General features: G+C 36.9%; 2 protein-coding genes across 2 annotated transcripts; one reads left to right on the top strand and one right to left on the bottom strand.

Moving 5' to 3' along the window:
• Positions 1-1232: 1232 nt before the first annotated feature.
• On the bottom strand, positions 1233-24603 carry LOC309497458 (uncharacterized protein). Its single transcript, XM_082167759.1, has 5 exons — positions 24403-24603; positions 12275-12341; positions 5793-5844; positions 1630-1768; positions 1233-1505 (listed from the first exon to the last, which is right to left on the bottom strand). The coding sequence occupies exons 3-5, from the start codon at positions 5842-5844 to the stop codon at positions 1295-1297; spliced, it is 402 nt and encodes a 133-aa protein (XP_082023885.1). The 5' UTR covers positions 12275-12341; positions 24403-24603; the 3' UTR covers positions 1233-1294.
• Positions 16530-18917, top strand: LOC309496377 (E3 SUMO-protein ligase ZBED1-like; the record flags this gene model as incomplete). The annotated part of the gene is made up of 2 exons (XM_082166371.1): positions 16530-17315; positions 17613-18917. 2 exons carry the CDS (start codon positions 16530-16532, stop codon positions 18102-18104), a joined length of 1278 nt encoding a protein of 425 aa, XP_082022497.1. The 3' UTR covers positions 18105-18917.
• Positions 24604-25796: the final 1193 nt, after the last annotated feature.

Here is a 25796-nt window from a genome sequence, read left to right as displayed (position 1 = left end):
AGCTGAAGAGGTCTCCTAACCAGTTAAGAGTAACAAGATGGCAGCAGAGAGGAAGAGGCCATGCAGTTTCCAACAACGAAAGAATGTGTTTGAATTATATGATGACAGGGAGTTGATCAAAAGTTACAGGCTTGATCGTCAAGGTATTCTTTTTGTTACTGGCCTAGTCAGAAATTAATTAACTTCTCCCACTCTACAAAACAATGCTTTAACTGCAGAAATGAAAGTTATAATGACTCTGCGTTTCTTGGCGACTGGAAAAATGCAGCAATGCACCAGTGGTGGCTTGGGGCCATCACAGTCCACAGGTAGCAGGGTCTTAAATACCACTGTTGCTGCACTAACCACACCAGACATAGTAAGACAGTTCATTGACTTCCCAACTGACCTTCAAACTATATGGCAAAAGCAAGCAGATTTTATGAGGATTGCAGGGGTTTCCCTGGAGTTGTTGGAGCCATTGACGGCACCCATGTACGCATCATTGCTCCAACTGTAAATGAGGAGACATACATCAATCGAAAAGGATTCCACAGCATCAATGTTCAAGTTGTATTTGATGCCAATTACAAGATCCTCGATCTGGTGCCAAATTGGCCAGGGTCAACACATGATGCTCGGGTTCTTTCCCAGAGTGGCCTCACTGGGTTATTCGAACAAAATTAAGTTTGCCCTGGATGTCATCTGCTGGGAGACTCGGGTTACCCTTTAAAACACTGGCTTCTCACCCCCTACAGAAGACCTCAAGGAGAACAGCAGCTCAATTATAACAGGTACTGTACTGGACTGAACTGTAGACAAGATACCAATTTTGTTCAATGAGTGCATTCTTGACTTATCTGAGCTATGTTCTTTTATTGGTTTTGCGTCATGAAGAGCACACAAAGTAACAAGAGCTGTGGTGGAGAGAGGAATTGGACAGCTGAAAAGAAGATTCCATGTCCTTCATGGAGAGATTCGACATTCACCTGAGCGTGCTGGTCGCATCATGGCTTGTGGCATTTTGCACAATATTTGCAAAGCTCATAACCTCCCACTGCTTGATGATGATGACAATGACGATCATGGTGATGATGACAGTGATCATGATTATGATGAGAATGATGACAATACCACCGACCACACATTACAAAGCATTTCTGGGAGAGCATCAATAAGGGACTGCTTTGCTAACTCACATTTTGGGTAAGCAAACTTGTAGATAATAAGTAACAATGAACAAATTTTTCCTTACACAATTTTATTTACAAAAAGCATATGTACAATCATTGAGTATTCTTAATTCTTTTCAGTTTTAGTGCGTAGTATTCATTTTGAATTTCCAGCAACTTAATTTGCAATTTGAGCTTTTTCCTTTAAGGGACTCACTGGCATCCTCAGTGGCTGCGCCCTGTGCAAACCCAGTGTCTTGTGAGGCAGAAGGCTCATCTGGAGGACACAGGGAGTTGTCCTGAGATGATACAGGAGAAGATGCATCTGATGGACCGGCTCCAGCATTATCCACACTACATTCACATGCAGAAAATATTAAACAGTGCAACATGTTTATTCAATACGAGGTGGTGATTGAAATACTATCAATTTATTAAAAAGGCAAACACATTATTACATGCATAATTTTCTTCTTACCGTCTTTGTAACTCCTTCAATTTGAGAAGTGCACGGTCTGGGGCATCTGGAATGCCACAAACAGAGGGATCGGCCGTTCCAAGTATCTCCTCTACTATTTCGCCAATCTCAGACCGAGGTTTACATGGCGGGTCCCCACCTGTTTGACAAGAACTCAGCTGCTGACCACATGGAGACAATCATTTAATATAAAAGGGTTTAATAAGCTACAATAAAATGTACCAGTGGCTCGCATGCTTTCTTTATATGCTGCAATTTCCTTGCGTGTTGTTGCCAACACACTGTACCACCTTTTCTCACAATCCTCTGCTGAACGTCTTGTCCGGGGAAATGCTGCATTTACTGTCAATACAATCTGTTGCCATGCGTTTTTTTGTTGTTGTCCTTGCTTGTTAAAGTCAGACTGAATTTTCCTTTTATCACGTCCTTCCATTTATGGACTGACTGCACTAGAAGATTTTCTTCCTTGGACCAGTTTGGTTTTCTTTTTGCATCCATTTTTTAACAGTTTGCAACTTTGGTCTTTCCTTTACATACAGCTGTGAGTGCAATTTAGAATGATGTGATTCATCAGCTTAATTACTTAAATAGCTTCACATTTGTCCATTTAATTAATGTGTTGAAAATTTAAATTGTGTGAAATAAATGCATGTACTTATTTGTAATCTTTTTTGCACAAAGCAAAAACTAATTTAAGTAAATTTAAATATTGAAATAATTGTAATGTCTTATTTAAATAATGAATGAATTGTGTCTAGCTGCTGTGACTTCACCCTTGCAGGCTCACTATTGGCTTATTCAGTGGTTGAGGGTGGCCATTTTTTTTTTTTTTTTTTACTTTATTTTAAAGGATTTTTCAAGTAAAAACACAGAACAAACAACACTGGCTCGGACTACACACACACACAAAGAAAAAAAAAAAAAAAAAGAAAGAAAAAAAAAAGTACATAAAGGTATAACAGTTTGCACTTAAAAGCACTTAAAAGCACTTAATAAAAAGCTGCACAGCAGACTAGGTGCCCAGAAAGGATATGCAGCCTAGACCTTAGAGAAGTCTTTGGGGGCCGACTGAGCTGTTAACTTGTCCAAATACCCAAGAAATGGACCCCAAACAGCAGAAAAGTTTTCAATAGAATCAATCCTCAAAAGTCGAAGTCTTTCCATCTGTATGACAGAGATCATATCCATAATCCACATCTGGAAGGAAGGGGGTGAGGGTGACTTCCAGTTCTTAAGCACAAGTCTCTTAGCCACGACCATACCCAGCATTAAGGACTGTTTCAATGCACCTGAAAGGCAAGAGGTGCGCTGTGAGAGGCCGAAGATGGCAAGTTCAGCATCCGGTGGAAGAGGCTTATTGTAAGCCTTGGAGTACCAGTCAAAAATGCTTGACCAAAATCCAGACAATAAAGGGCAAAACGAGGGTGGCCATTTTGGGTTGACATCATTGTAGTCCTTAGTTTGCTGCACTTAAGTGCCACTTCAGTCAGCACTTAAGAATCAGTCTTATACTTTACTGAAAGTTGCTTTTAGCTTCTTTATAAAAGTGTCCTACTCTTAGAGAAGTCCTACTCTTTACTAAGATTTTTTGACACTTAAGTCAAAGCTTAAAACTATTCTTAAGAGCAATTCTTAGACAGTGATGTGTCTTAAGAGCAAAAGCACTTAAAAGCACTTAACCAGAGCGATTGAGACGAGTGCGTGTGTGGTGTTTGTCAACGCGCCTTTGGAGAGAAGTGAAAGTGACAGCTCGGCTAGTATCGATACTTCGGGAAATTAGTATTGGTACCGTTCAGATATTTCAGTATCGATATTTATTGAAATATCTATATTTTTGACAACACTACTGTAAACACCACTCTCAATAAATTCACCTTCAACCACAATCGACATCACCACAGACAAATTCACCACATTCAAACAAAACATTATCTCCATCAATAACTGACTGTTTGGTCAAATCAGGAACAAACAGATTGGACAAGTGGCTAATCCTATTGCTGTCTCGCAAAGCTGTGTACACCTCATCACCTAAAACTAAACCTCTATCAAGATCTTTTGTCTGCCATGAGAAGACACTATCAACTGTATGTTTAGCTAGGCTTACCAAAGCTATTGCCATACATTGAAGTCCTCCATATTTAAACTGGTCATTCCCCTGGTGAAATGATCCTCTTATACTGTTTTCAAGTTTGACAGAATTGCCATTTACAACATTAGCTCCATCTTCAGTGCCAATATTGCCACTTTCAGACCTGAAAGAACTATCCTTAAGCTCAGCTGCAACTTCAACGGCAACATTGTTACTTTCAAACGTAACAGAACTGCCATCTTCAAACTCCACATCACCACTGTGCTTAAGAACTTCTGTCTTCACAGAAATATACGATTTCTTTAGATTCCAGATATGAACCATCAGATCATTAAGGCAGAGTCCTGCAACGGGTCGGGTACCCGCATAAAAGTGGCTAAAACGGGTGGATTGTGACATTCCTAAAATTCACGGGCGGGGACGCGGGCGGATAATGAACTCCTTGCGGGCGGATAGCGGATGAAAAATATGTGCAATATTTCGTATGTCTAAATTACCAGCATTACACATTCGCAAATATGTGTTTTAGTAAAAATATTATTGTTTGCCGTAACCCGACCGACCCTGTCAATTTAGGACCGACCCAATTTTATTTTTTTCTCCCCTTTTAGTCCGACCAAGTTGCGACATTAAATTTCTCTGTACTGTAAGCTAATAGGCCTATGTGTTGTAGCCCAGTCATTAAAAAACGATTTAGTTTCATATTCATGTTTAAATAAAATAATATACTTTTTTATTTTTATTTCATGTTGATTATATGAAAAGTGAAAAGCATGAATAAGATAAGATGATCCTGAATATCGTGAGACAAATGGAGTGGGCAGACATGATTTTGACCACTTCATTAAGTTTGTTAAGCCTTTCTTTAAAGTGAATTTCGTTTTGTATTAATTGTATCTTAATTTTAATCAATGTTTCATCTACCAAATTCATGGATTTAATACATAAGAATATAGCAGGCAGGCAATATAATCAGGACACGGCCGGAGGCGCCCGCGCGTGAACTGATCGTCTCTTAAATGAACCGAAACTCATCGTATAAGCTACTTGCCTCACAGACCTGAGAAATAGAAAAGCATGAAATGTGTACTTTTAAACAAAACAATTCAAAACGAAAGAAAACAGACTGTTCTCTGCTTATAATCCGTATGAAATGTGCATTTCTCTCTGGCGCGTTCACTACTGCGAAGATCGCGAGTCAGCATCGTCATCTTTGACACAGAAAACACTTGCTTATTAATAAACAATTGAAATGTCTCATTGATATATTTGACAGGCCTATTAATAATCATTACTTTTCCCAGTTCTTTGTGACAGCTTTTAGGTGCGTTATTGGCAGCGCACCCTTATGTTACATGAACGCGTCACCTGTGTGGTTAATCGCGGGCACGGGTCGGGTAACGGGCCAAATATTAACGGGTCTGGGCGGGTGCGGATTTAATTTTGCTATTATCACGGGTGACGGGTCGGATCTGGTGCTGAACTTTGCGGGTACGGGCGGGGGCGGGTCTCCAAAAATGGACCCGTGCAGGACTCTGCATTAAGGCATGTGTTAAAAACAGCCACAGATGTGCCAATAGCAGATGCCATCCCAAACACATCACGGGTACCAAAATCAACCACCACAAAATAATCTTTGTGATGAATGACAACACTAACTGCACTGTGAAGATTTAGCAGACACATTCCATCTCTCAACAAATATTCTTGCAGCTTTCCATACATTACTGACTACAAACCAAAACCTATGTACACTGGCAGACCAATTTCTACATTCCAGTTCGAGCCAAACACACTGTGCTGTTCAATCAACTTACACAACTCTCGTTTACCATCTCTTTTCTGGCTTGCTACATATGTGGCTAGCTTACTCCCTTCCAGATATATGTCATCAACATCTGTCTGTACCCATGTACACACAGGAGCAATCACATGTTTGATTGCAGCCACAACACTAAATGCAATTGAGGCAATTCATCACAATTCAATGGTGCAACCCTGACATCAGTCTCAGCTACAACAGAGAGCTGCAATTTCTCAGAACATATGCACGCATTTGCATCACTCTTACTTTTGACGATACCTGGTGTGCGCCGCATACGAAAGCCCTTCTTCCGCGGCATCTACAATAAATGAAAAAGACAGAGTAAATTGCATGCAGTTAAAATGTTTTATAAAATAAAATTGAAGAAAAAAGTTATAATAAGTTATTGTAACGAGGTTCGTTGTTATGGGAAGGAGGAGGCGGGAACCAGCGAACATTCAAATATTTTAATAAATAAATAAACCAATACAAAAACGAAGTATAAGCCAGCAGCCCGAGGTCGGTGCGTCGCGCAGGTTTCGCTCATCAGTAATCACGCCACCGGCCTCGTGCCACTCTCTCACGGCCCTCTGCCTCGTCCTGCTCGCCACAGTTATAAAAAACACTTTACATTCACATTGTGGAAAGATGCATATTAACACAATTAAAAAAACAAAACAAATAGAATGATTTATTTTCACACTTATTTTCAGGGAGTGTCATTTAATTTTTGTTTTGTTTTTTGACTAATACTTATTGAAAAGGTGTATATCAAAAAGTCAAAGACTTATTTTTGCTTTTATCCTATCAAAGCTCTGTAAAGTGATGATTGTCTCTCAATGCATTCACCTTTATTTATAAACCACATTGTACAATACATACTTTCTGAACAGCTATACAGTGCAGAAACAATTTGCAAAACTCCATAATATCTGAGTGAAAAACATTATTTTATTACAGTTATGCAATAAAGGATACAGTTATGTGTATTTGTATGGCAAGCCGTTTTAACATTTAATGATTTAAACCGACTAGTCTCTATTTTCATGCTACTAGTACTTATTTTTTAGATACTAGTATCTATTCCATTAAGTACTAGTACTTATTCATTAGCTACTAGTGTTTATTCTTTAGGTACTAGTGCCTATTCTTTAGATACTAGTGCTTATTCTTTAGGTACTAGTACTTATTCAATAGATACTAGTACTTATTCATTAGATACTAGTACTTATTCATTAGATACTAGTACCTATTAAATAGATACTAGTACTTATTCATTAGATACTAGTACTTATTCATTAGATACTAGTTCTTATTTATTAGATACTAGTACTTATTCATTAGTTACTAGTACTTATTATTAGATACTAGTACTTATTCATTAGATACTAGTACCTATTAAATAGATACTAGTACTTATTCATTAGATACTAGTACTTATTCCAATAGTGACTAGTAACTATTCTTTTGTTACTAGTAACAAATAATTTTTTTTGCCATTGACTTCTATGGGGATCTGTCATTCAGATATCAACTATTCAGTTCTTACTAGTATGTATTCCAATTGTGACTAGTACATATATATTAGATACTAGTAGTTATTTATTAGGTACTAGTACTTAATTTTTAGATACTAGTAACTATTACTAGATACTAGTATGTATTCAATAAACACTAGTACTAAGTCATTAGATACTAGTACCTATTAAATAGATACTAGTACCTATTAAATAGATACTAGTACTTATTCATTAGATACTAGTACTTATTCAAAAGATACTAGTACTTATTCATTAGATACTAGTACTTATTCATTAGATACTAGTACCTATTAATTAGATACTAGTACTTATAAATTAGCTACTAGTACTTATTCAATAGATACTAGTACCTATTTATTAGATACTAGTATTTATTCAGAATGTTACTAGTAAGATTTTTTATTTTACTAGTCACAACTGCTTTTTTACTCGTCTTATGTTATGACTAGTCAGAACGGCCACTGGATAGTTCAATTAAAAATCTTACTAGTAAAATAAAAAATCTTACTAGTAACATTTGGAATAAATACTAGTATCTAATAAATAGTTACTAGTATCTATTGAATAAGTACTAGTAGCTAATTTATAAGTACTAGTATCTAATTAATAGGTACTAGTATCTAATGAATAAGTACTAGTATCTAATGAATAAGTACTAGTATCTATTGAATAAGTACTAGTATCTAATGAATAAGTACTAGTATCTATTTAATAGGTACTAGTATCTAATGATTTAGTACTAGTATTTATTGAATACATACTAGTATCTAGTAATAGGTACTAGTATCTAAAAAATAAGTACTAGTACCTAATAAATAACTACTAGTATCTAATATATATGTACTAGTCACAATTGGAATACATACTAGTCAGAACTGAATAGTTGATATCTGAATGACAGATCCCCATAGAAGTCAATGGCAAAAAAAATGTATTTGTTACTAGTAACAAAATAATAGTTACTAGTCACTGTTGGAATAAGTACTAGTATCTAATGAATAAGTACTAGTATCTATTTAATAGGTACTAGTATCTAATGAATAAGTACTAGTATCTATTTAATAGGTACTAGTATCTAATGAATAAGTACTAGTATCTAATGAATAAGTACTAGTATCTAATGAATAAGTACTAGTATCTAATGAATAAATACTAGTATCTATTTAATAGGTACTAGTATCTAATGAATAAGTACTAGTATCTAATGAATAAGTACTAGTATCTATTGAATAAGTACTAGTACCTAAAGAATAAGCACTAGTATCTAAAGAATAGGCACTAGTACCTAAAGAATAAGCACTAGTAGCTAATGAATAAGTACTAGTACTTAATGGAATAGATACTAGTATCTAAAAAATAAGTACTAGTAGCATGAAAATAGAGACTAGTCGGTTTAAATGATTAAATGTTAACACGGCTTGCCATAGTATTTGTTCTTATTTATTTGTTCACTTGTTTTTAATAATGTTTGAACTTGATCAGTTATGCAATGTATCCACCTAATCGTTTTTAGCAAACTAAAAACACTAGGCGGTCTGGCGCTTTTTTTCTACTAAATTGCTAGTAGCTCGGTATATAATCCTTTTCAAATACGTAGCCTAACAAATTATCTTTAATAAATGATTTTTTTTTTATCCTTTTTATAAGGACTTGAAATATTAAAGCCACAGATGAAAATCTTGCACTGGTGTTACACTTACTTACACTGACACCTACTAGCATGCGTCCATGCAGCATCATGCAAAAATAAAGGTTTACAGTACTGGACGCAACTCTTAATCCATTAATTGAAATGACCTATGATAGATTTATTTTGTGACTTTCCTAGAATGAAAAAAGTAAATTATTACTGACTTTAATCCGTTAAAATAACAAAATTAAACCATTTAGGATTTCATGTCAGAATTACATTAAGCTGCTCGATTCATCTGTGAGTAAGTACTGGAGGTGTCACAACATACAATGTCATGTTCCACGACTCGGTGTTGGTCAAGTGACGTTTCTTTGTATCAGATACCATGTCACTTAATGTTAATACCGCCTCTCCTAAGGCATCTTTACACGGCCTAATTAAGGCTGCTTTGTGTCTGGTCAGAATTCTGTATAAAGACACAATGCCGCATAAAAGCAGACTTAAAATATGACGGATCTGACCCACCTCAGCCCCTAGTATAAAAAGCAACTCTGACATTGTTTTGGTTCAGTGAGAATGAACACAAACTTGTGCCAGTCTAAACTACATCATTGTCATGACAACCAAAAGCACACCTGTAAACTCAAAAGGCGCGATAATCAAGAAACGGGATACAAAACATAGGCCTACTTCCTTTTTATTTTAGCCAAAGAAATAAAAATGTCTACCAGCAAAGCAGTTAACCCTCTGAGGTCTGAGGGGTTTTTGGGGTCCTTGAGATGTTCTGACATGCCCTGACATTTGTGCTTTTTTCAGTTGCTTATAAACATATTAATGGCAAAGGTATAATTACACTCTATTTAGCACAAACAGGGCTACCATAATATGTGAGCAACATGCATGTACATGTTTGTATTTTTGAGAGAATAATGTTTATGCATGGTTATTGAAAAAACTAAAAACTAAAGTTTCTGAAATAAGGCCACAAAACACATACTAAATACGTGTCAATAAGACTTTTGACTAATTGATGTCTTTGCCTAGAGTTTTTTCTTCAAAATGATGTGAAAATCATCCTGCCCTTATCATTCACATAACACAATACATTGATTTAAATCTTGTAAAACACTTTTTGTTTGTAAAGGCAATATGCGCAAGGGGCGTCAACCATTCAACAGCATCATGCATATGTAGTGGTTCACACCTCAGGAGACAATGGGGCCCGCATACCTAATGAGCCATTCATTCAGGTGTGTCACCTATAGCCACAAGAAAGAATGCAAGAGCAATATATATACAGTATATATATATATATATATATATATATATATATATATATATATATATATATATATTCTACCAAATTGGTTCACAGTTGGAAGCATGTCAAATTTTTTTTTTTTCACAAATTTTGCTTGCAAATTGTATAATATCCAAGGAAAACATGTCTAGTAATTGTGCAGTTAATTCTCATACTGTATTTTCAGTTTTGGAATATGTATCCTCTCCCCAAATTTGTCAATAATAAAACACAATAAAAATTATTTAAAGAAAATGCTTATATTTACCTTTTAAAATTTGTTTACATCTACCTTGTAAATATATATTTTTTTATTAAAAAGGTTACAATTACAACAACAATTGAAGTGTAATCTTTCTTTGTAAAAACTAAAGTATACATTTTATCATACATATTTCAAACTTCGAATATAGCCTACATTGACAAAACATACTATATTTAACATATTAGCAAAAATTGGCAAACAAAAGCTTATTTGAGGTGGCAGATATTTTACAGTAAAAATGTGTAATCTATCCAAAACTAATCAACGAAATGTTGTCTTTCATTTGTCTGTAACATAGGTCTTTCGTTTTTATTATAAGGAATATAAATGTTAATTTGCAGTTTAATACGTTGCTTATACAAATACATTTTATTTCAACATATTTCAATCGATTTTACTCAGTATAGCTAAATAGTTTGCTAAAAGCAGATCATTTATTCACACACAGAAACGCAATTCAAATTTAAACCGTCTTTTTGCGAGTTGTGGTAAACAGCGCATCGCTGCCGTTCATTCATTCACACAGAAACGCGATTTACTTGAGAATGAAAAAAAAACTTACTACATTATTCCATCCGTTGCTCCTCGAAATACCAGCACTTCTGAGGTAAGTTTTCCATTATTATTATTCCTCACAGCGCTGCGAGACAGTGTAGACAACTACACTTATCTGAATAAACTTGATGTGTTTTCTCGAGCTGATATGTGGGCGTTCACAGTTTGTATGGGATCGTCTCAGTCATTTGCGTTTGAATAGCGCGCGCTCTCCGTGGGCGGGGCCGATTATAACGTAATGAGATGAGATGAGCTTGACTGGAATCGCTCTCTTTTAATACAGATTTCACAAGATTAGAATATTTGTTTTTTATATAAATTACTTCATTTAAAAGAAGAAAATGCAAGCTTCATGCCTGTGTGTCTGTATGCCTGTTTGACTGAGTATTCGCTTAGTTATTGTTCATTTTCGGACGCGTTTCAGAATGGACTTCACTGGCAGAGAGAAGGCAGAACTCGCTTCGTGTTTATTTTTCTTTATTTGGCAAAAAGCACAACACTTTGTTTTTATTGTGAGTATACACAAAAATAATACACATTTAACAGAATCGATTGATGTATGAAACTCCTATGGAAAATCAAAGTCAACAGAGTATTTATGAGTTTCTTTTACATTGACAAAAAAAAAGCGAGCTGGTATCGCCGGCGATACCGTAGACCTCAGGGGGTTAAGTTAAATAATCCTGTACTCACATTGTGAACCAAACCATAAAATTAGAGTAGAGAGTCATATAACATTTGAAGAGACAAATCAACGCGCCGCTATATTTCTCTCAGATACAGTAAACTCTAAACCCAGTCGGCACCACTTTGATTGATCATAGTTATATTATATTCCCAAAAATCTGCTCCTTGAAGACGATATTTCACAAAGACCTGGTGACATCTGCTGTCCTGCCAAAAATGCTAACACTAGCATCATTGCTCATTTCTTGTGCCTTCTACAAACTCCAAAAGGGACTTTCTGGCTCTTTGAAAAAAAAAACGTAACCTCTTTTAATCCTGCAGTATCTACCAAGTGTAATAATTCAGAATTTCTTTGAGGCATTTGTTTTAGCTGGACCAATGTTATTAAGAAATGGAAAACCACTAGCCTATTTATTAACTAAATTAATTTAAAATTCCATATTTTTATTTAGTTTTATTTCATTGTTTATTCCATTATTTATTTAAATACATTTTATAACACGTTGTTAAAACAGTAGTCATGTTCAAAGTTTTACAATTTTAATCCCTGTGTAAATGCATTTATGCCGGTTCAGAGAAACAATAAACATTCTGTATAAATCCACATTTATGTAATTTTATGCCACTTCATATTTGTTTACTAAGCCACTTTTTCTGTATAAAGATGCACCTATATTACATCCAAATCAAGCTGACTGAAATAAAACGAATTATGCATTAATAACTAACAGCTAATTTATAATGTTATTAACAGTTCAAATAACTTGCCTCGCTTCCCACCAAGTCCTGTCGTCCTCTAGGCAAAATCTCAGAAGGCCTTGGAATATCCAGATGTCTGACAAAAAGAAAAACAGGACATTTTATTCAGCTTTGTTAAAGCTGCAGTCACTAACTTTGAATACAAAATATAATAAGCGAGTAGGCTAAATCATGATTCCATTATAATAAATGTCAGATAATCAGATTTTTTTTTTTTAATGGGACAAAACAAATCTTAATTATGACACCAATATTGATTAATACCCTTAAAAAAAAATATTTACAATCCACATTGACCATGAGTGTGACTCCCACACAAGAAAAACAACAACAAAAAAACGGAATAAAATATATTATAAACAAAAAGACAAAAAATTTGATAAATAAGAATTTTACTCTTTTTAGTTCATGTGATTTGCCAATGCAAGAATGATTATATTGTAAATAAACAAATTTTTTAAACATAACTTGAGTAGTTTAGCTTTTGTGTTGTCTTGATTTGAAGCAATATATAAAAGAAACGTTCATCTTTTTTAAGGTTTTTTTTAACTCATCATGACATTTCAAATCATTAATTTAGAAGCAATAGCAACTAATTTAAATGTTCGTTAAATATTTATTATAACAATATCTACTTTGTATAGTCCTACTCCTTTCAATAAAGTCATGTCCGAAACTGCACCCTAACCCATACACTACATTGAGTATAGGCCATTCTATGGCTGCCTTCCAGTCCATTTTCCAGTCACTTCATGAAATGGATGAGGGAAGTTTATATAAACAGACCCTTGTTCCTTGATTTTAACCAAGGGAGCGAGTCTACTTCATATGTACACTTCCACATACCACAATGCAACACGAATGTGACGTCACTAGATCTCGTCTAATCACCACCACAAACAACTCTATGATACATTATATACATATTTGTATTATTATCATTATTATTATTATTATTTAAAACACCTATATACATGCTGCATTAAACAAAATCTTTAGGGAAAAATTCAAATAATAAATCAACTCCATGCTGATTCCAATAAAGTGATCAAGGGCTTAGGACTTTGGGTGCTCATGCAACTTAAACAAAGACATACTTCCGAGTAAACGAGACGGAGGGAGGTTAGCGAATGAAGGGCATGACAATTTTGGACTGAAACGCAGCCCTAGGCTTCAATTCTGAATTGATAACGTCATTCCCTACATTTCATACCCATATAAATGTCGCTCCATTAGCCTATAGATCAGCGATTTATAACCACAAACAATAGACTCTTTATATTATACATACTATATATTTATTAGGGGTGTAACGGTTCACAAAATTCACGGTTCGGTTCGATACGATACACTTGTGTCACGGTACGGTACGTTTTTGATACAGCAAAAAGAAATAAATGCCAGAGAAATTTCCTTGATTACATTTTTTTTCTATTAAAACTAACATCATAAAGTATGATTTTTTTTACTTTGAGCAATTCTAGAGCTATAATTGACTCTTCTTATGAGCATATAAAACAAAACAGCTCCTTGGAAAAAATGAAATGTAATATTGTAGTAACAGTTATAAACAAAGGTTTATTTTAGTTCAGATTAACATTTGAGGGCAGCAATTGTATTCATAATGTCAAAATAAAACCGACGTAATGTTACTTGAAGGCATTATAGCCTACTATTCCTGCCAAACTTCCATGGTTGCAGTTAGTGTTACTACAGTAAATCCATGGTGAATGTTGCTGATCTGTGGACACTGGATAGTTCATTCATGGCACAATGTTTCTTCCAGGTTTCCACGTCAGCGCTGTTTGATCCGTTAATAACGGAGAAATGTTTCTCACTAGATCTCGCAGCGATGTTATTACTTCTGTGGCGAATACAAATGCTTTCTTTACTGGATCTCTTATTAGCGCTGTAGTAATAGTGTCGCATGATCACGATCGGCTCGTGCTGCAACGATCCAAACTGATAAACGGCCCTTCAACCACACAATAACGAGCAGTTTAGTTCCGCTTGCATTACGTTTGCCATTTGATGTTGGGCAATGTTGTGGTCGCGCCGGCGTGTCTTACATTATGAGCGCGCTTGCCACGCGCAACGCGCCTACATTTGAAATAACGAAATTTTGGTCGGCAGGAAAAAATGGTCCAACGAACCGTTCGGTTTGAAAATGCGTACCGAAAACCGAAACTAAAGCCTCGTACGGAACGGTTCAATACGAATACGCGTATCGTTACACCCCTAATATTTATACTTTATATTATATATACTATATATACACACAATTGACTTTATATTGGATTTCACTCCATTTCATTGATCATTGCTTTAATAAAACAATATTACATAGGCCTACATATGCTATTATAATTTTAACATTAGGGAAGTTGACAAATGGCCAAGAAAAAGTGGGGCCCTATAATTTACATATTTGGAATAAAATTCTGTTTTTGTGTGGGAGAAGAACGTATGTCTGGGGTATGTCTGCAGACCGGGGGAAGCAAATCTGGGCGACACAACCCGTCCCGTCATTTCAGCTCCCTCTCCCCCTTCAAAACACTGAAACCATGGCGAAGCGGCTCTCCACGGCTCTGCTTTCGTCGGCGAAAAAATTAAGAAATTCGACGCTAAGCCCTCAGTGCCGAGCAGAGCAGTTCCCACATGACTTTTATGTGACAGGTGAACTCTTATTTTGTAAGTTTTGTCAACATTCTGTTGACTGGAAGCGCAAAGATACATGCACTGACCACCTGTTATCAAAAAGCCATGTGAAAAACAAGAAGTACAATAACGCTAGCAAGGCCACCACGTCCCTACAGACGTGCATTACTGCTGCTGCATTCAAATCTTCAGACTCAAGAAAAGAGTTTGTTGAGGATTTTGTCGCTATGTGTGCTGAGGCTGACATCCCTTTAGAAAAGATGACAAAACTGCACCCGTTTCTAAAGAAGCACTGCAAACAGGGAGGAGCCCTACCTGAAAATGTAGGCAGCCTTCGCCAACTTCACCTGAGTGTTCGAGCAACATATCTCCTCTGTGCTACAAAAGATCCGTGGGAAAAAGTACTCCGTTGTTGTGGATGAGACTACTGATGCAAGAGACTGCAGCGTCCTAAACATCGTCATTGGTAAGTTAGTGTGAATTTAACAGCATGTACTGTACAATGGTCAACACTAAGTTAATATAGAAATGTGTGAACTGATGCACCCCTTTATCATTTATTTGTGTTCAGTCATTAATAACATACCATTGCAACTATGTAATGGGATAACTGAATATAGGTCATTCAAAATACATAATGATTTATAGCTGCGTCAGAATTAGAAAACAACTGATGCCCACAGGGGAATCTGGGTGACATGCACATTAAATAAGATTTAAAATGGTTAATTCGAATATACCAGTTAAAAAATAAACTTAGTTACTAGGGGTGTCAACAATAATCGATTCGGCGATGCATCGCGATGCGGGGTATGAACGATTCAGCATCGATGCGGCAAAGTGCCATAATCGATTATGTCACTGTTTATTTTCTGGCGGACAATAAAGTTGTGAAGTTTCAAATACTTCCGGTTCCGGGGGAATAACAACAACAACAAGCAAGATGGCTGAGGCGGAGGGAGATGACCGCGATAGACGGGTTATTAAAAACGCGCCCAAAGCTTGGAAAGCGGACATCTGGGCACATTTCGGATTTTATGAAGTGAATGGGAAACTAGACAAGTCTTACGCGGTGTGTAAAATCTGCCACACTAAAATTAAGCACGTTGGCAATACAACTAACTTCACGAACCATGTTGATCGTTGGCATCCTGAGTTAGCTTCAACAACAACAACACAAAAAGTCGACACATCCCAGCCAAGAATTGACGAGTCGCTAGTGTCAACATTGCCACACAACTCCGAGAGAGCAAAGAGGATCACACGATCGGTGGCATGTTTTATAGCGAAGGATCTACGACCCTATTCTGTTGTAGAAAATGCGGGGTTTCGCCACATGCTTAAAACAATTGAGCCCCGGTATAAGCTACCGACAAGAGCTACCTTCACTGATTCCGCGCTTCCCGCATTGTACAAAGAAACCAAAGCAAAGGTAATGGAATCAATGTGTAAAGCCAGACGTGTAGCCATTACAAGTGATGCCTGGACTTCAGTCGCAACAGAGTCCTATGTAACCATAACAGCACATTATATTAGCGAGGCTTGGAAGATTGTATCACATGTGCTGCAGACGAGAGCAGTTTATGAGAGCCACACTGGTGCTCATATGGCAAGGCTACTCTTGGATGTTGTGGAGGAATGGCAGCTAACAGATAAAAGTGTTGTGCTGGTGACGGACAACGCGGCTAATATGATTAGTGCTGCTGAGATTGGGAAGTTTCCTCATGTAAAATGCTTTGCGCATACGTTGAACCTCGCTGCGCAGCGGGCGCTTAAGCTACCGGCGGTCTCCAGGCTTCTGGGCAGAGTCCGACGTATCTCAGCATACTTCCAGCACAGCATACTTCCACACCTGTTTGAAGAAAACCAGAGAGTTGTTCTTAAACTGACAAGTCCACTTAAACTGATAACAGATGTCGCCACAAGGTGGAATAGTGCTCATGATATGATGGAGAGGTTTTTGCAACTGCAAGCTGCAGTGCATGCCACCCTGCTGTCGCCTGCCCTAAATGTAGATGAAAGTGACATCGTCACTCTCAGCAGAGCCGATCTGGCTAATGTGGAGGAAGTAGTGAAGACATTAAAACCAGTGAAGGATGCCACTGTGTTTATGTCAGAGGAGAGCAGTCCTACAGTCAGCCTAATTGCACCAGTATATGCCCAACTCCTCCAGAGCATGTCCGACACTATTGGAGACCAACCACTGATCCGTGATGTGAAGAATGCCATCAAAACAGATCTCCTTAAGAGGTACAATAGTGAGGCAGAGAAAAAGATCCTTCATTCATCCTCTGCCCTGGATCCTCGCTTTAAGGGGTTACCTTTCCTGACAGAGGAGGAGAGATTGGATGTCTCCGCAGGAGTGACTTCAGAGGCTGCATCCCTGGAGGAGGTAATTCATTTTTACTTGTAAAATAATTTAAATTTAATGAATAATTTAATAATTGTAAATTCATAATTTAATAATTGTAAATTCATAATTTAATAATTGTCAATTATTACAAAATTGTATTATAATAACAATGTAATGTTAATTAATTATTAAGCAGCTACATAGTCAGTAAAATGTTAGACTGAGAAAAATAGTTATGTGTAAATAAATAAATATTGTCATATGAGCTGCAGCATTGGCTGAGAAAGTGATGCTAACTGCTGTTTTTTGCTCTTATTTATTTATTTTTTCAAACAGTATGAGAGAAGACAGAGAACAGAAGCAGATGAAGCGCCTGGCAGAACAGGAAGTTCAGGAACCAAGGAAGAGATGCTGTCCGTGGATGACAATGTGTCAGACTCAGCAGGCCCCTCCGCTCCCAAAAGAAGGGCCTCATCGCTGCTTTTAAGTTTGTTGGGACCTGCTTTCATCAATGACACCAGTGAACCTGCAGTACAAAGTAAGACCGCCGATGCCAGTGCTGAGGAGGAAATGGACTTGTACTGTAGATCCCCAGCTGTGCCTCTCTCTGAGGATCCCTTGGACTGGTGGCATCGCCATAAGGGCACATTTCCTCTCCTCTCTAGGTTAGCAAAGAGATACTTGTGCATCCCCGGGACAAGTGTGTCAGCAGAGAGAGTCTTCTCCACTGCAGGAGATGTTATCACTGCAAAAAGAAGCGCTCTCAAACCGGACCATGTCGATCAGCTTGTGTTTTTGCACAAGAACCTTGAAATTCCCAAATGCTAAACAGTGAGAAGTTATGATGATTTCCTCACTCTGAAACGGATTGTTGATGATGGTGATGTTGAACTCAGAAGAAGTTGTTTGTTTGCACAAATTTGGTAGTAGGCTAAGCCTACACACTTTATTTTTGGTTTACATTACTGTATTTCACATCTTGATATTTTGTTGTATGCAGCTGATGTGATGGTAGGATCAGGGCAGGCATATAATTGCCATTGTCTTAAAGCTGCTAAGCTGCTGTTTTGTTGAGAATATTTTGCACTTTACTTTACTACTTGAAAAAAGTTTCACAGTAATAAGTGGTTACTGTATGTTGTTGCACTGAATATTTTTATTCCTGGGTGGTTGTTGTTAAAATAGTGTTTCTTATTATTTTAATACTTGCACAGGACTTCAGGAAGTGCCCTGTCTTAGAGCTGCTATTTTCCTGTGTGTAAAAAAACAAACAAAAAAAAAGCACTGAAAGCAGTGATTTTGATTGTTTTCTTTTTCAGGTTTGAAAATGCCATATCCAATACCCTGTACCATTTAATTTGATTTAATTACATTTTATTTAATTACATTTTATAAAATTTTATTTAATTACATTTTATTTAATTTAATAACTTTTATGTCAAAGATACAGGAGACACATAGCAGCCAATAAAATCTGTTGTTTAATATCTGCTTGTATTGCCTCATGACTGATGAAAAATTTGCCTTGGGTGCAGTAGAATTTTGATGCATCGCAATGCATCGTAGAATCGAATTGAATCGAATCGTTACCTGGTGAATCGTAATCGAATCGAATCGTGAGGGCAGTGCCAATGCACACCCCTATTAGTTACTTCTTATTACTCTTTTTTTGGACATGTTAATCAGGATGTTAAATTGTAATGGCCATGATCTCCTTTCTCCTTTTTTTTTTTTTTTTACTGATTTATTATTATTATTACTACTACATGTATGTACATGTCCAAAATAAAATAATTAACTCAAAATCATGTCAGCACAGCCACTGTTGCCTTTTAATTAATATTAATGCAAAAAATTAAAGGACATTTAAAACTACAGCTAATGTTTTTATTTTTTTCCTTCTTTCATCACAGGAGTTAAAAACCAATATTTTCTTGTGGATGTCGTCTTCATGGATAGATGCAACTACTCAACAGTTTCCCAAGCAATACTAGCCTCCCTCCACAGCAACACTCTAGATCTGAATGATGCCTGGGCAGTGGTTACAGATAATGCTACCTACTGTCTGCAAGCATACAGGGAGGTCCTGAAAGGAGTGATGCCAAACAGCGTCCATGTCACCTGCCTCTGCCACTTCATAAATCTGGTGGGTGAGACCTGGCAGCATTACAAATATTTATCTGATGCTACCTCACTTGTCACATGGATGAGATCTGTGTTCTTCAAAAAGCCTGCCAGAAAGCGAAGATGAGTGTCCTTCCTCATCAACAAGGAGGCTGTGCAGGCTAAGGTTCCTCCTGAGGCTGTGTGTACTCGATGGAATAGTTGGTTTGAGGCTGTCAAGTACCATGCAGAGCATGTTCACCTGTACAGACAGTTCTTCTTGTCAGAGGAGTCAACAGCCATGGCAGTCAAGAACATCCTCAGCCAGTTGGAAACAGAGGAGAAGGTGCAGACCCTCACTCTCAAGTTAACCTTCATCTCAAGAGACTTGCTCTAAACTGATGACAGCCCTGACCATCCTGGAAGGAACCCACAGACCCACAGCAGTGTCTGCATACAATGTCATGGAGGATCTTGGGTCCTACCTAGTAAATTGAACAGCAAAAACATGTGGTTATGGGCCCAAGACAGATGAGCTACTGAGAAAAATGTGTTTTCGAGAGAAGAAGGACGTGCTGGACAATCTCCATGATGCTTTTCATTTGGCTTTCACAAAGTTCTCAAAGCACTGGGACACACATCCAGCCAGAGATGTGTACAGGTTGGCCAGGGTATTTGATCCCAGACAGGCTCCAGCAATGGAAAAGCAGATTGAAGCCTACTCAACACTGAAGCCCCTGGCTAACCCATCAGCAGAGCTCAGTGAGCAGTGGTTGGCCTATCAGCAATGTGTTTCCAGGGACCCTCTGCCAACTGATATGGAGCTTGCAAACAACTGGAGAGGCCAGAGTGCAAGATTCCCAAGAGTTGCAGAGGTGGCTGTGGCCAAATACAAAACTCTTCTCACAGACAAGAGAGGGACACTCACTGAACTCAACACAAAGAGGCTGGCAATCATGTATTTCAATGGTGATGTCTCTGATAGGTGGGAAGCTTAAATGAAGAAAGTTAGCGCATAAGCATTAACTAGTCCTACAACTTGAATACTTAAGTAACTTTTGATCAAATGTTTTTGGATGTTACATGATGACAGTCAACTTTAATTTCATAACTCAGGAAGTTCTTGCTGTATTTTGCCTTGTTTTTGATGCACTTTAAATGTACTGTATGGACAAAAAAATGATTCTTAGAAGTACTTTATGTATAACTCTTTTGTTTTGTCCTATTTTTTTACTTGAAAGAAAAAGCTAATGGAGCACTTTTATTTAAAATTATATAATACATTTTTCTGGACAGTTTAAAGCTCATAACCATTAATATTAGTTGTTACTTGAAGTACTTAGAGTGCAGTGTTATGTTGCATCATGCAGTATTTGTCCTGAAAAGTACGGAGTAAAAATGTGATGATTGTTACCTCAATAAATTTAAGGTCATTCCTATTTTATTTGTGTACATTTTAATCATTAACATTAAAGGCACACTCTTTTTACGACTAAAATTAAAATGGAATAAACTGAATTTGGGGAAAAATAAAAAGGATTTTATAGGGCCCTAAAAATACTTTTTCTGGAAAACATAACTTCTTTAAAAAAAAACATATATTTATGGAGTATGAAAACTGCAGTTTCAGAAAATGAAACTTCTCTTTCTTTTCTCACTCAACAGTACTGTAAATGTGTCCTATGGTGTGACATTTAAAAAGTACTAAGAAATTATATTAAATCACATAAAAAAAAATACTTAAGACAGAATTGTTCACATTATTAAAACATTATTTTCTTAAAGTGATATTTATTTTACATGAAAGTACTAATTAGAATCATTTTCCCCATGAATAGATGAACCTGATCAACTTTTCCCTATAAATGTCAATAAAACTTTTTCGCCAACCTTACAAAACTGTTTGAAATTGTACCTAAGAGGACATATTATTGTAACTCCCCTAATGCCAAACTTGACTCTTTTTTAAAATATATTTTAAAATAAGTATATTTTTCTGTTGTTTTATGTTTGTCATACCATAGGACAAATGTCACACCAAAGGTCAAAGATAGTCATTGCATAAAAAGAGCCAGAATATATAGTATTTATTGTAACATTTATAAAGGAGGACATTTGTTTTTTGTTGAAACTTTATCTATTTGTTTTAATAGCTTCTTAAGGAGGCATTGTCCTATTGTGTGACATCTGTGTCCTATGGTGTGACAGGCCAGTGTCACACCAAAGGACATTTGAGCTTTTGTGGCAGTTAAAGATGCTCTAAGTGATGCGACGCGTTTTTTAGGCCCAAAAATGTGTCGTCACATACAGCAAACATCTCCTCACTATCCGCTAGCTGCCAGTCCCCCGAACACACTGTAAAAAAAACGCGGTCTCTCTAGACACCACAGGCTCCACAAACGGCAACAAAAACAAACTGGGCTCACCCGCACCACGAAACATAACAAACAGTGCTCCAGCCAATCACTGACAAGAAGTATTGGAGGGTGGGGTTTGGGGGGTTAGTGCGCGTACACATGAAGGGGGTGTGGAGGAGAGAGAAGCATGAAGAGGGAAGTTTGAATTATGGCCGACACACGACCAAAGAGACGACGTTTCGATTAACAAATTGCAAAGAAGAGGGACAAGGATAAGGAACGCGCGAAGTCCCGAATTTACATCGGAAAAACCTTCGAAAGGTGGCGAGAACTTCGGCGGCAGAAGGGCTTCCGATCCGACATTCAGTTGCTCTGTTTTTGCAGAACAGGTAAATTCATTTTTCTTTCTAAACTGACGTTCATGTTGGCCAAACCAACACAAGGGTGTAATTAGCTAGAACTATGCAGTCAGTGTTAGCTTTGGTGAATACAACATTTATGTTTCTAGCAGCTAGCGATCAATCTCTATTGTAAATGATCAAGCAAATTCACAGTAGGGCGACAATTTGTGTGAATGGTTGTTTTCATCCACTGTTTGTTATGAATTTGAATGTCCATTTATAGGCTATTGTTGTATTACAAATTTATTAAATGTTTAATTTAGGTTTCAACATTAAAAGTTAAGACTTTGATTTGAGTAGGGTCAGTTTTCTATCTAAAGACTCCGGCCAGTTCTGTTTTCTCTATTGTATTTTAAATGAGTCAGATCACTGAGATTCTCACCTTTCAGCCTAGACGTTGAATCGTTAGGTTGATTGGCTTAGCTGTAGGGGAGACTTTCACCTTTTGTCTTTAATGGCTCTGGGATGGCCCTTGGAACCGGAGTTCCTGGCCAGTATCAGCATTTGAATAGTTATGCTGATTCAATTGGACTGGTAGTGCTCTCAGAGTAGGGTGTGTTCCTACTTCATTTGCATGCTTTGTTCAGAGTCTCCACCTCTATGTAATCCCTCCCCCTTGGAATGTATATAACTACAATGCATACTGTATTAGCTTTAGACTTTTGAAGAACTGCAGCCACGTCAACGCGAAGTCCTCAATAAAGAAATAACTTCTTGAACGTGATCCCAAAAGTCTCCTGGTCTTTGATTCTGAGTTTACAACACTATTGACAACTTTGCCTAAATTTGTTTGCACCGCCGCCGTTGTTTATGCTCACTGGGAAACGCGAAGCTAACGTTATCTTGCTATTATTGCGTCCTTGTATGGGAGCTATAGTTATAACCTCTAGATTATAACGATTAAGATAATGTTTCTCTTTTTCTGCATTCTGTTCTGCAATATATAAAAGCATTAATCTAACTTGGCGACATTACACATTGAATGAAGTATCAGTAAAACTTAACTTTGTTTGTAGTGACTATTTTGACTTTCCTTTATGCCGGAAGGGAGGGGAGGAGGGAGGAGACGGGATGAGGAGGAGGGAGGGTCTAGCTAGCCTCCGTTTTGTTTGACAACAATTCGAATGTCAACAAGAAGTTATGACTCCCGGGATCGCTTAGAGCACCTTTAATAACCATGCTTATACTAGCTGAACTGTCATTAGCAATTGGCAATGGCATGATACATTTGCATAATATTACATAGTCCTGCTGTTAAAAATACATATTTGAATAAAAAAAATCAAATTTAGGGGTGTCACACCAAAGGACAAAAAAAACGTAACAACTTCAGTGGTCTGAAAACATAGTTAAATATTTGAACAATTCTGAGAGAAATACTTACCATGTGCACTGCTCATAGACTTCATAGGGGTCTTCAGTCACATGACCTTAAATGGGGTCTTTCTAAACTAAATGTAGCTGTCCATGATATTGCCCAACTTAATATCAGGTTATTGCAAAACACCAAAGGACATTTTTTTCTGTGACAAACTTTATGAAATTCCTACACTTTTAGAAATGTATGTATAGGAAAGGTGATGGCCACTTAGTGAAATAGACACTTGCACAATTATGTGTTCATTAAGATTTTTAAACATTAGTTTCTTTATTTATAAAAGTTAATATTTATGAAATAATTTTGTCTACCGTGACACGTTGAGATTTGGCTCAAAGTTGTAAAAAAAAATTAAAATAAATAACTCCGGTATTAAAACAACAAATTCATGTAAAACAAGAAAATGTTTAACCATTTACAGTATTCTAAATGATGAAAATGTGAAATAAATTATTTTTTATCGTCTGTGACGGTGAAAAAGCCATGTCACGTCAACTACCCATTAAATGAAATTCAACTCCGAAACAAAGTATTATAATCTAAAAAGCATCATAATTCCCTTAATGTTACCTGTTTTAGCTCACTCCTGCCTATAACTAACTTAATTAAAAAAGATTAAAAAGATAAAAAAAAATACTGACTTGACAAGGACTTTTGTCCTTTTACCGTATATTTCGCTACCAAGCAAATTATAAACTTTAAACTCATAACTAACAGGAAACCACCGCATAGCACTCGCAGATCACCACAAACACCACTAAAAAAACCACACATTGACCTCCAGAATCCTTAAACCATATTACACATCAAAGAGAAAATCACACTTAGCCAATTAAACCTCAGCATTCTGTGATAAAAGTAAAAAGTATTTAATCATTCAAACTCACCTGTGTAATGTCTTCAAATAGTTGTTGTTGTTCTCAGAATTGCCAGATTGGGCGGTTTTGCAATATATTTTGCGGGCAAAAATGGGTTTGGGCGGGTGGATAAAAATTGGGCTGGTTTCGGATCAGTTCGGCGGGTTTTTGTTGCCGAAACAGCGGCACTTCAGATCCTTCTTCCTGCGACCCAATGTTCAGCAGGCACTCTCTCACTCACTCACTCACTCTCTCTCTCTCTCTCTCTCTCTCTCTCTCTCTCTCTCTCTCTCTCTCTCTCTCTCACACACACAGTAAAAGCTAAAGCTCTGGCTGAGCCCCCTAAACTCAAAACAGAGAACAGACACTCCCTCCCACCACTTTCACGTCACGCACGCCGGCACCCCCCGCCCCTCAAACAACACACTAGATCGCGGGGTTTTCAAACTTAGCTAGCAGACTGACGCTGTGGTTTCATGACAACTATCCCAGGGTCAGCGGCAGCGCCAACACAGATTTGAATGTTGCGATATGATTTTGTCAAAGGTTTAATAGACAGACGAAATGGAAGAAGATCGCGTGAATCGAGATCACAGTCTTTTGAAGATGAATCGTGCAGCTCTGTAACGACACATTTCATCCTCTGTTGGAATGAAAGTGGCTAACTTCTGGGTCCATCACTTTGCATTAAAATAACGAAATGTGTTTTATAATGAACCATTTTGATAAATGATGTGATACAAATATGAGAAATGGCTGGTCTTTTGACATGTAGCCTAGTAGAGCGGTATGCTGCACAATTTGAACCTCTGTGTCTCAGACATGCTCAGCACTAAATTTCGTTTTTAAAGGGATGGAAAAATAAAATTAAACCTTTCAAATATGTATTTTTTTATTCTACTGAAATATGGAATAGTTTTGCTTTGCTCGGTTATGCTAAACTATTTTATCTGCATATTGCACTCTGTTGTTTTCTAAGTCTATAATTGAGATCATATATCTAATTAATTAATGGTAATATCTTTATTGTCCACCGAGGTGGAAAATTGTCTTTGGCTCACCAGACATTCAAATAAATATATAGACAATAATAAGAACCAGAGACATAAAACAGACAGATCACATTCCATAAAAAATAAATAAATATTCACATTTCATACTATTATCATTTGGATTATTAGTTACTGGCAGAGTTGAGAATTTTAACAGCATTTGGAATAAAAGACCTCTTAAACACATTTTTATTTGCTAGAGGAATTCTATAGCGTCTACCCAATTTAGGGCTCGAATTGACTGAAGAGAGGATGAGAACTATCTGCAAGAATAGTCCTTGCCTTCTTCTTCGCCCTTTCAGCATAGAGCTGTACTAATGGCCTCTGTTGTCTGCCAACTATTCTGCTTGCCATTGTCACAATTCTGGCAAG

This window comes from Leuciscus leuciscus (genome assembly GCF_965113295.1).
Source record: "Leuciscus leuciscus genome assembly, chromosome: 4".
Taxonomy (NCBI): Eukaryota; Metazoa; Chordata; class Actinopteri; order Cypriniformes; family Leuciscidae; genus Leuciscus; species Leuciscus leuciscus.
This window is presented reverse-complemented; position numbering and strand designations above follow the sequence as displayed.